The 11,813-nt window shown below is 49.8% G+C and overlaps 1 protein-coding gene across 1 annotated transcript; it reads right to left on the bottom strand.

Moving 5' to 3' along the window:
* Positions 1-10,187: 10,187 nt before the first annotated feature.
* On the bottom strand, positions 10,188-11,459 carry LOC116245543 (phosphatidylinositol 4-phosphate 5-kinase 6-like). The gene is made up of 2 exons (XM_031617030.1): positions 11,448-11,459; positions 10,188-10,985 (listed from the first exon to the last, which is right to left on the bottom strand). Exons 1-2 carry the CDS (start codon positions 11,457-11,459, stop codon positions 10,188-10,190), a joined length of 810 nt encoding a protein of 269 aa, XP_031472890.1.
* Positions 11,460-11,813: the final 354 nt, after the last annotated feature.

Here is an 11,813-nt window from a genome sequence, read left to right as displayed (position 1 = left end):
TGTTGGGATTATATTGGATTATATTAACCATCTGAGCTTGTTATGCCGTCAGAATAGGAGGGCATCGATCTTTATTGTCCTTTCCGCTTCTGATTAAAACCACTCCCGCCTGTTGCATCATTTCCTCCTTGCTGTTTTATCGGCCTTCTTGATCTTTTTATTACTGGAACTTCCATCACAACCCCGTCCCCATTTCTTATTCCCCGCCGCATTTCTCAACTCCGCATCATCCTCATTCACAAATAACTGCATCCTTGCCTTTTCTACCCCCATCGCAAAACCATATAAAAAGTCCATATTCTTCAGGCTTCTTCCCGAATTTGGGGCTCCCAATTTCCCATCTCCCGTCGACTTGCACGCTATCCAAAACTGATGAAAAAGGTTCAAAATCTAACGAGCTCTCATCTTAAATGGCTCGAGTCCATTTAATCTATAATAATAACATACCGAGTAGGACCATCGCATGCCCATCGAAGCCTGTCCCACGGTGCACCCCACCCCCGAGCAGTTCGCCAATTTCTACGAATTCACGCACCACCTCGATCGAACATATAAGAATCACTTTGGAATGGTGAAAGTAAGTTGGCTCTAACCGAGGTGGTGCCGCCCCCCGGCTGGAAGGGCACCATGCCCAACTACCAGGCCGCGCTCGATTCCCTCCACGTCACCCACCCCATCGAGCAGAACGTACAGGGAAACGCAGGCTACTTCGAAGCACGCAATATCGTACAGCCCAAGATGACCTTCCGCGCCTACCGCAAGTACGCCGAACGCCAGGACGCCCCCGTCTCGTCCAAGACCCCCGAGGAAAAGGAGAGATTGGTAAACTTGGATCGATTCAGTTCTGGAAGACCGTGATGTATTCTCCGCCCGTCTACGGGGCAGACCTGACGGGGACGCTGATGGGCGAGGAGGCGGGCGAGTGGAATATGAATTAATTGCCTTCCCTTTTGGGATATGCCATGCCCTATCGCGTGAGAGGAGTCACTGAGCCTTACTGCTATATCGGCACTTGGAAGGCTTTCTTCAGTTGGCACAAGTAAGATCTAGATCTTTCGGCCATCAACTACATCCACGAGGGGGAATCCAAGATATGGTACTCCATCGCAGTTGCCGACAGCCACATCCTGGAGACAGCAGCAAGGAAGCACTACCCCACCCAGTACCTCCAGTGCAAGTAATTCCTCCGCCACAAGACCTTCCTCATCAACCCCGAAGTCCTCCTCAAAGAGTACCCCGACCTGCGCATCTCGAAGGCGGTGCACTCGGCAGGAGAGATGATGCTGGTCTTCGGAGGAGCCTACCACGAGGGATTCAACTGCGGGTTCAATATCGCGGAGGCAGTCAACTACGCCACCATCGACTGGCTCAGACAACTATTAGTCACTCGATCCTGCACATGCTCACGCAAAAGTGTCAAGACATAAATAGAGTCGATCCTCTACAACCTAGAGGAGAGTAATTCTGAAGATAACGTAGGTGAGATGTTCGAGTAGCTTCTCGCCACTGAGGAGTTCATGCAGCTGAGGGCTCACGTCCAGCGCCAACAGGAAGAAGAGGAAGCCAGGAACAAGCACGAAGCGTAGGAGTGCAAATACCCCCCAACAAGCAGGAAAGCTTGGAAACCGTTCAATGCCCTTCTCAAAAGATTGAGACAGGCCTTGCGAAGCCCTCCAAATCGAAGCCCATCCACAAGAACAAGTCCAAGCCCGCCAAGCCAAAGCCCACAGTCTGTGAGATCCCACCGCTGTGCGAGGAGGCGGGGGAATAGGAGGCGATAAAGTGCATAGGCGAGGTGGAGTAGACCAAAAAATCATGCGCCAACGATCTTCCATGATCTTTTTAAAACTGATTGCTCGCAGTACCGCCACACTATACTTATAATTCTTTGATCGCACCACCACCATGAAGAAGTCCAAGAAGATAGCCAAAAAGGAAGAAAAACCCTTATAACCGCCCCCCAGGAAAAGGATAGTCAAGAATATACAAGTGCAGTTCGACGATTTTGAAGAAGTGTACGAGAACATTGATATCACCGAGTGCATCGCAGACTCCAAAGATCTGATCGTCAAGAAATTAGTCAAGCTGATGGAAAGAAACTACAACATCTCCTTCCTGAGTAATCGTCCAGCCTATGTAGACAAGGAAGTGAAGTACTTTTTGGAGGACGGCAGCATATGGCTGCTTTGCCCCAAGTTCAAGATGGCGGTAAGCGAGCGCGACTACCTTCCCTTCCCCACCATAAGGCTATCGGTGCTGGTCGGCAAGGAATACATCGACGCGATCATGGAGCAGAGCGACTCTGACTCCGAGAGCGAAGCCAATTCCGAAGAGGATTGGGACAGCGACCTCAAATGTAGACGTCTGAAGGAGAGGAAGATCAAGCACGTCATATAGAAGGTGCTGAGGTGGAGGGAACTCTACGCGGGGATCGGAGTAAGGGACAAAATTCCACTGGAAGAGGGCGCGAGGATGGTCAACATCTCCAAGAAGACTCTTGACGACTATCTCTCACAGATAAAGAAGGGGAAACGCTACGGCTTCAACTTCAACGAGCACAAGAACGAAAAGATCGGCATTCTAAGGGAATTCATCAGGAAGTCAGAAAAGAACAAGAAGTGATTATTCATCCCTGCATACCTACCACACAGATAATCTATCACCCTATGGCTTAGCATTATGGTATACATAATCAGGGGAATTCAATGGGGACAGCCTATGCGAAATTGCTGAGTCCGCTGCATCCCGCATTATCAGGCCAGTTTACGTCGTCGATGAACTGCCTTCCGGCTCCGCTGAGGTAGTTGCTGATGGCCACCAGGATGGTCTGTCCGTACTTGGCGGGGGATCGGTAGTTGTTGGAGTTGTAGAAGGAAAGAGAGCCGTCGATGAAGCCGTGCTGCACGCAGGCAACCGACCAGACGCCGTTGCGGTCCACCGAGCTGAGGTTGGCCATCGCCTCGTTTACCTTGCCCCTGTACTTCTAAATGTAGGCCCTCTCTGAGTCGTTGCACCGGGTGAGGTTGGAGGGATTGACGTTGGGGACGCACCTGAACTGCAGCACTTGGATGAGGCCCCACGAGTCGTACTGCGACTGCAGCAGGAACAGCCGAGGCTTCACGAACTCATACAGGTTCCCTGATTGAAAACACTCCACTTGGCTGGGATACCTTTTTACGCATTATGGCATGGGGATTTCGGTTTCCTCCAGGACCAGCTTGTAAGTCTCTATGGTGTAGTCGACCAGTGTCTTGTTGTTGTAGATGTTGGGGAAATCGAGTATCATGGTTCCACTATCGGGAATGATGAGAACTCCTTATGGGTTGGCTGCATGCTCAAAGACATGGTTGCTCCATATGAATGAAGCTAGTCCGCCTGCAGATGTGCCGGTGACTGTGATGTTGGTGGCGGAGAAGAGGGAAAATTGCTTGTCGAGGAAGGCGAAGTGGGCGAGGGTGTTGTTGCTGCCGCGGAAGTAAAGGTTTCTGTCCTTGTACTGGACGGGATCCAGGCGGGAACCCACGTGAACAGAACCGTCACAGTAGGGAATGTAGACTCTGTTCCAGGTGTGGAAGGGATTGATGCGAGAGTCGGGCGTGAGGAAGGGGAAACTGTCGAATGACCTTGAGATAGGGTAGTCTTAGCTGCTGCCCAGGTTGGTGAAGGAACGCTTGTAGCAGTATTATATGGTTTCGGCGAGTCCGTCACCTCGGCAGAGCCCTCCTCCCTCGAAGAAGATGAGGAATTTGTCCTGTTACGTTCCTGGCTGGAAGTAGAGGGCGGCGGGCGAGCCATCGAGGCACTTGGCTGAAGGATCCTGCGATTTGAATAGGGTGAAGTTCTGTGCGAGGGTGATGGCGGATAGCGCCAACAGGAGATAAACAACCTTCATAATAATAAAAAACCTACTTTATTCTCATGCATTTTCCATAGCCAACGTTGGCATTGTGAGCTTATTCTATTTGCATTCCGTTGGAAGATTGGCAAACAGGTCAAAAGATTGCCATCGATAACATAGATAAAAAGTATACCTTTTATCAATTTCATCATGATTTTCATTAAATATCACTACTAAGATGATGTCTTTGATTGCTGTTATTAAGTTTTAGTCCATTACAGCCTGTATTGAAGGGCCAATCTTTATCATCGATATATTATTTCTGCTTTCCGCTTAAAAAGTTCATGAGTCCCTCACGGATAGTCTTCCCAAACTTTGCTGGCGCACGATAGTGATGATGAGAGTCAAAATACTCCAGAGACTCATCAACAAACCCATGCTGCACGCATGAGATGGACCATCCTCCGTTCCTTTCTACAGAAGTGAAATTTTTCATTCCTTCATTTACCTTCTGCCTGTATCTTTCAATCTAAGCCCTTTCCGTATCGTTGCAGAGAGTGAGGTTAGGAGTCCTTACATTGGGGATGCACTTGAGCTGCAAGACCTGAAGCAGTCCCCACAGATCATACTGAGATTGGATTGCGAACAGAGGAGGCTTGACGAATTCATGCAGGTTGCTCGATTGAAGACACTACAGTTGGGAAGGATATCGTCTCACACACTAATGCAAGGGAAGTGGCGTCTAAGAAAGAGCCAACCTTGCAGTCTCCTTGATGTAGTCATCCATAGTCTTATTGTTGTAGAAGTTGGGAAAATCGAGAATCACAATGCTGCTATCAGGGATGATGAGGACTCCTTGAGGATTTGTAGCTTGTTCAAAAACGTAGTTGCTCCACATAACTGATGAAATGCCGCCCACAGAAGTCCCAGTAAGCGTAATGTTGCTTGCAGAATAAAGCCCATACTTTTGGTTCAGGAAATCCAAATGGGCAATAGTGTTATTACCGCCTCTGAAGTAAATGTCCCTATCTCTGTGCCGAATGGGATCCAGACGAGATCCAGCATGGCCAAAGCCATCGCAATATGAGACGAAAACTCTGTTCCATGTGCTGAACGGATTGATCGATGAGTCTGGGGTGAGGAAGGGAAAGTTATCAAAAGAACGTGAAGCGGGGTAAGCTTAGCTACTGCCTAAGTTAGTAAAGGAACGGTTGTAACAGAACTCCATGGTATCAGCCAATCCGTCTCCGCGGCAAAGCCCTCCCTCCTCGAAGTAGATCAGGAACTTATCGGTTTAGCTTCCACCTTGGTAGTAAAAAGCTGCGGGCGACCCATCTAGGCATTTAGCTGCAGGATCTTTCGATTTAACCAGCGTGAAATTTTATGCCAATCCCAATGCCCACAACGTTATCAGTAGGCAAATTCCCTTCATATAATAATAGGTGAATCATAAAGCCGGCCATGCAGGGCTTGCTCACACTCTCTCATCCCTTTAAAACTCTCTCAGATTTTTCATCCATTATTGCCTATACCTTTGAACACACATTTCCATTCATTTGCTCTCGCTTTTTCTCCAAGGTGGGATCTTTTTCCCTTCATACGATCCTCTATTAATATTTTTGGAAATTCATTTAAAACCAAATTTTCAAGACAGACTCAAGAACTCCTCAAGGAATATGCAATAATACTTAAGAAAAACATAAAATGAATGCAAAACAGGATTGAATGTTTAATATTTTTATTGCAACATTTATAATCCATAATTTTATTGGGAATAAATCATGATAGCAGCAGCAGACCATATCTACACTAACGTTAGCAAAGACGACAAAAACCACAACGGCTAAACTATGACCCTTAAAATGGATCAGACTTTTCATTTGTACAGCAATAACTCAGCATGGGACTCCTCTGCGGTGACGTGGAATTGGGACAGTGCCTTTGAAATCGATGGCTTATGGTCCTACGATGCAGAAGGAAGACCATAACCTTGACTGCCACCAACTTCAAACTCAGTGTCGCTGAGCCTCTAACAAACCAAGAGGAAGTTGTTTCCAAAGCTTTCCCAATCGAGTTGTCTCAACTCCCAACTTCAGTCTTTAATAGTCAAAGGAAATCAAAGCTTTTATTGTTGGCTGGGAGTATTCTAATTTTAAACACGTATACTAAGGGACCCTAACAAGGAAATGACCAAGCCAAACATGATCTAAGTTCATCACATAAACATAATTTTCATTAGCTTTTCAATCAGGTATGGAGTAATACAGCTAAAGTACTTGGCGGGGGATCGGTAGTTGTTGGAGTTGTAGAAGGAAAGAGAGCCGTCGATGAAGCCGTGCTGCACGCAGGCAACCGACCAGACGCCGTTGCGGTCCACCGAGCTGAGGTTGGCCATCGCCTCGTTTACCTTGCCCCTGTACTTCTAAATGTAGGCCCTCTCTGGTCGTTGCACCGGGTGAGGTTGGAGGGATTGACGTTGGGGACGCACCTGAACTGCAGCACTTGGATGAGGCCCCACGAGTCGTACTGCGACTGCAGCAGGAACAGCCGAGGCTTCACGAACTCATACAGGTTCCCTGATTGGAAACACTCCACTCCTCGGGAATAGGAATAGTATTTAGGATAGGACATAAAAATGAATGTAAAACAGGATTGAATGATTAATATTTTTATTGCAACTTTTATAATCTATAATTTTATTCTGTTGAGTAATTAATCATGATGGCAGCAGCAGACCATATATACACAAATGTTAGCCAAGACGACAAGGAACACAACGGTTAAACTTTGACCCTCAAAGTTGATCAGACTTTTCATTTGTACAGCAATAACTCAGCATGGGATTCCAAATTTTAGGAGATGTGGAATTGGGACAGCTCCTTTTCTATCGATGGCGTATGGTCCTACGATGCAGAAGGGAAGACCATAACCTTGACTGCCACGAAATTCAGTCTCAGTGTGGCAAAGACCATTCCAAACCAAGAGGAAGTGGTTTCCAAAGGCTTCCCCAATCGAGTTGTTTCAACTCCCAACTTCAGTCTTTAATAGTCCAAGAAAATCAATGCTTTTGTCGTTGGCTGGGACTATGCTGATTTTAAACACGTGGGCTAAGGGACCCTAACAAGGAAATGACCAAACCAAACATGATTTAAGTTCATCACAAAAACATTATTTTCATAAACTCTTGAATGGGGACCCCATTTATGGAGCATTACAGCTAAAAAAAGCTTCCACTTCCGCACAGTTGAATGCAACAAAACCTAAGCAATAAATCCTAAATAAAAAATACCCCTCCTCTCATAACGGATTAATGATGACACATGCATGGCGAGCAATCATTCAACCCATTTCGAAGCCAGAGCCTGATTTGATGGCGTAGAGCAATTTCTCCCTCATGATCTTCTTGCTGGAGTAGAAGGGCAGGTCCAAGACGTTGCTGCAAGTGTGCGAGGCTGGCAGCGAGCTATCGTCCTTCTGCAGCACCCGGATGGTGAAGGCAGGATGCAAGTCCTTGAAGCCGAGGAAGCTTGGCCTCTCGCACGACGTGACGAACTTGAGCAGCAGCGACTTTCCTCCTCGGTGAACTCGTAGACAATGGCCCAGAAGTCACTGATCAGCTGCTCGCAGTTCTGCCCCATCACGTGGGTGTGCTTCATCCAATCGCTGACGTCGATGGTGCCAGTGCCGGACAGCAGATAGTTGAACTCTGCATAGTTGAACATGCGGATCCAGTTGTCGTTGATGACCGCCCTCAGTCCCTTCCGGATGCTGCGAGTCTGGCGTTCCATCGAGCGGTTCACCTTGTAGTTGATGAGCAGGTTCACGTACTCCATCTTGTTTTGGCTGCTCACGCGGATCTTCTCGCCGGAAGGCTTGAGGCTGACCAGCTTCTTGGTGAGGTTGTCGTGGTACTGGAAGGTGAGGCAGAGGTCCTCCACGCCCTCCTCCATCTCGACGATGAAGATCAGACTGCGGTAGAGGTCGCCGTCGATCAGCAGCAGGTCGTCGAAGGAGTTTCGGTTGTTGATCAGCAGGTTCAGGAACGGCCGGCGAACTTCACTCCCAACATATGTTCTCACGCAGGGACTTGCCCAACAGGCGCCGATGAACTCGTATTCCCTGCACAGCGCTCCCTCCTAGAGCGCCAATAGTCCGGATTGGGAAGCAGCTCCTTGCGATCGTTCTAAACGAACCATTTCCTGGACGGATCGAAGGCGATTCTACCTCAATGGTGTCTTACTTGAAGAGGCGGGTGAGGAGTTCCTTGGTGAGCCCTCCTGCGTCCATGCCCATTTCCTCGTGGCCGTGCTGGTTGATGAACCTGATGTGGAAGCGCGACTTGATGTTGCGGTGGTAGAGCTGGGCCATGGCGTCCTCGAACTCCCTGCCGCGGTGGATGCTGATGCTCTTGCTGCCGTAGTCGTGGTCGTAGTAGGGCTAGTTCCGCACCATCTCCCGAAAGACCAGGAAGCGAGTGTCGATCGGCAGCAAAAAGGGGCAAAGCTACACGATTTTCTTCAGCTATTTCAGGTAACTGGCGTTGCCGTAGTTGTTGTACTTGTAGTTGCCTACGTGGAGAGGGATTTACCTTAGAAGATGTTGATGGACGCGTCCTAGAAGACTGAAGTTCGCAGTAGGCCAGTGCGGAAGATCTTGTTGTAGAGGTTGTTGAGGAAGGCGATGGAATGCCTGTAGATCTAGTGAACGATTGTGAGTTGATTGTCGAAGTTGATGAGCCCCTTGACAAACCTAATCACCGAGTTGCGTATACTTTCCTTGAGCCTGTCGGCTTCGTACCTGAACAGCTGCGAGAACTTGAGATCGTTGAGTCCCTCCAGGTACTTCTCGATCATCAGGATCACGATTAGGAACTCGTAGTGCCTGTTTATCTGCTCCTCCTTCCCCAGGATGGCCTTGGAGTTCAGCTTCTCCAGCAGTACGAAGAAGTCCTCCACTGAGATGTTGACTGCCACCACAGACTCGCCCAGCTTGGTGACTTCGACCAGTATATCGAGCGCGTAGGTGAGCGCCCTGTTGTCCTTGGAGATGTAGCTTTCCATGATGCTGGGGATCATCTTGCAGAGGTGGTACAGGTGGGACTAATACTCCTCCCACTCCCGCTTCTCCTTCAGCGTCTCCTCGATTTCCTCCCGCAGGGCCACAGACTCGAACAGTCCGCGGTCGATGTTGTAGCGCTGCATCACCAGGCCGGTGAAGTACCTCCTCAGCTTCTGGACCAGCATGGAGACCACCTGGATGATGGCGTTGCTGTCCTGCTTCGAATCGATGGCGTGGTCAGCAGGGCGACCGAGTTGTAGTAGCTTTTCAGCAGTCTCTCCTCGCCCTCCACCGAGTACAGCTACTGGGACAGGTTCTAGTGGGTGGAGAGGTAATGCGCAAGGATCTGGTTGGCCACTTGGAAGGGCTAGATTCTGATGGCCAGGTCGACCAGGTCGTGCAGGCTGCCCACCACTGTCTTCAGTGCCGCTCTGAAGTTCTTGAATCCCATGCAGGAGAAAAAGTATTGGCTGTTTAGCCGGCCCAGGAAGGCGCCCAGGATGCCTCGGTATTCGGCCTCCGCCAGCTCCCGCCTCTAGGAGTGGGCAATTATCGCTGATTCCAGGTTATTATTGGGCAGGAAGTCCTGCCTGCGGGACAAGGCTTGAATTGCCTGCTTGACGAATCTCAATCGCAAGATTTTGGAGAGGGCTACGAGGAAGTCCAAAGCCTTGAGCGTACAGCTGGTTGGGCAACGGACCGGGCGTGCTCATGAGTAGTGGGTACTCTGGCGAGTCATTCCTCCTGAATGCCATGAAGGCCCTAATGTTCTTCTGGAGTATGAGAATGCTGGTATTCTTCTTGGCGTCTTCCCCGCGTTTGGCCTTGTGGTCCTTGGCCTTGCTGAGGAAGGAGGCCTTCTTGTTGGTCTCGAAGAGCCTAAACTCAGACATGATAAAAATAATATAAGTAGATCAGCACTTCTTGGAACGCACCAGCAGCACCTTGTCGTAGACATTAATCGCAACGTAACTGTGGTACTTGAAGAGGTTCTCGAATGGCTCCACGAAACGACACTCGTAGTCCTACTCCAGGTCCTGACTTATCTCTATGTGAAAACTTGTGTACATGCCAACGCATCGCTGTGCTTTGCTGCGGAATTGTAAGCCCCCTATACGATACGAGTTATCTTCATTGCCTACTCGTCGGAAAGCCCACTGAGACGCTTGAATTGCCTCCCCTCGAAGAAGTAAACATCCGTTTCCCTCTACCTTGCGTCCCTGATCCTGCAGGGCCCGTACAGCTTCCCCTCCTTGAAATTACCGTCGTACTTTTCCTTGTACTATGGGATCTAGAGCGTGCCTTTGCCACTCGCCTTGCCGACCTCAAAGCTACCGATGAATTTCACCTTGTTGTTGGTGAGGGTGAGATTGCTGATGCAGTTGCCGTCGAAAAACCCGTGGATGACTGTCTTGTCGCGGAGGGTCAGCGTTCCCATGCCCTGGATGCGTCCGCTCCAGAAGCCGCCCCGATACTCGAGGAAGTTTTCGTTGTTGGCCCATGTAAAAATGCACTCCTCGCCCTGCTTCACCCCCCTCTCGAAAGTTCCGATGAACTTGTCGCCGTTAGCGTAGGTTTCGGAACCGCTTCCGTGGGGCAGGTTGTCGTGCCATTCCCCCTTGTAGACCAGGCCTGAAGTTGTCAGCTTGCCCTTGCCAGATATGCGGTTACCGATAATGTTTCCGGTGTAAGTTGAACCGTCCCTGAAGAAGAAATAATTGTAGTCACCGGTGCAAGACCCCTGCACAAACGTCCCAACAAGTAATGCCCCATTGGCGAGGGTAGCCATGCCTCTTCCATGGGGATGGTGATCCCTCCACTCGCCATGGTAGCAAGCATCGAAATTGGCCATTTTGTAGTATCCCTCGAGCTCGCTCACTCCTTCCGAGTCGGGCGGCAGCTGGACATCCAGAAACTTACTGCCGGCAAACTGGTGAAAGAGCTGCCGGTATGCGGCATTGGCCAGCTCTGCGACCTGGTAGGGCTGGCAGGGTAGGTACTTGCCGGAGGAGGAAAGCGTGAGCTTCAGGTGCCTGGGGTCGGGAGCGTCGGTATCGTCCTTGTTGTGGGGTAAATCCGCGCAGCAACTCTACTGTGTGCCCATTACAAACTACTTATAAAACCCTGATGAAATCACATTTATATCCAACTCGCCCACCCCAGCCCCGCAAAAGCAAAACCAGAGATAAATCACCCTCCGATCCCCCAAGCAGAAGGAATAAACTATTATTTGGGGTGGGTTCGGATGAAGGAATTTATAGCGATCACAGCAATTGCCTGCAAAGATCAAAATATATAATGGTTAGCGATAATGCCACCTGCAAAGGGGGCGAATATGGGCAGATTACGGAAGAAAAAGGCGGGAGCGCTGCCGATACTTGCAATAAATTAAATCCATGAAGAACTAGCGCAACCCCGAAATCACCTCCCTGGGATCGGGCGTCCAGAAGAAGCTGTCCAACTTCGTGAGGGCGCTGTCCAAGAACGACGAGGACGTCTACGAGTACATCCTGCTGATGGTCAGGGGCGATTTCAAAGCCCAGGAGGACACCTGCGACTGCATCTTCGCGCACCTCAGGAACATCCTCAGCACGGAAATGAACACCAACGTCCTCAAGTACGCCTCACGAGTAACTTGCCCCCCACCTAGTTCGTCACCACGCTGCTCCTCATCGGAAATCTACACATCTACGAGAAATTCATTGCGTACCTGCTGCCGGTCTTCCGCGAGAAGATCCTGGAGGACTACCAGCACCGCTGAGACCGGTATGGCCGATCCAGCAGTTCTGCAGGGAGATGCTGTTCATCATGGGGATGTGGCTGCCCGACGACTTCTACGACCCCGCCCTGCCCTCCCCCTTCGCACTCGCAGTCAAGGAACTCGGCATCCGCTGCGAGGAATTCAAGTTCATGAACG

This window comes from Nymphaea colorata, unplaced genomic scaffold, assembly GCF_008831285.2.
Source record: "Nymphaea colorata isolate Beijing-Zhang1983 unplaced genomic scaffold, ASM883128v2 scaffold0730, whole genome shotgun sequence".
NCBI classification, from domain to species: Eukaryota; Viridiplantae; Streptophyta; class Magnoliopsida; order Nymphaeales; family Nymphaeaceae; genus Nymphaea; species Nymphaea colorata.
Note: the sequence above shows the minus strand (reverse complement) of the source record. Positions and strands in the feature narration are given on the sequence as shown.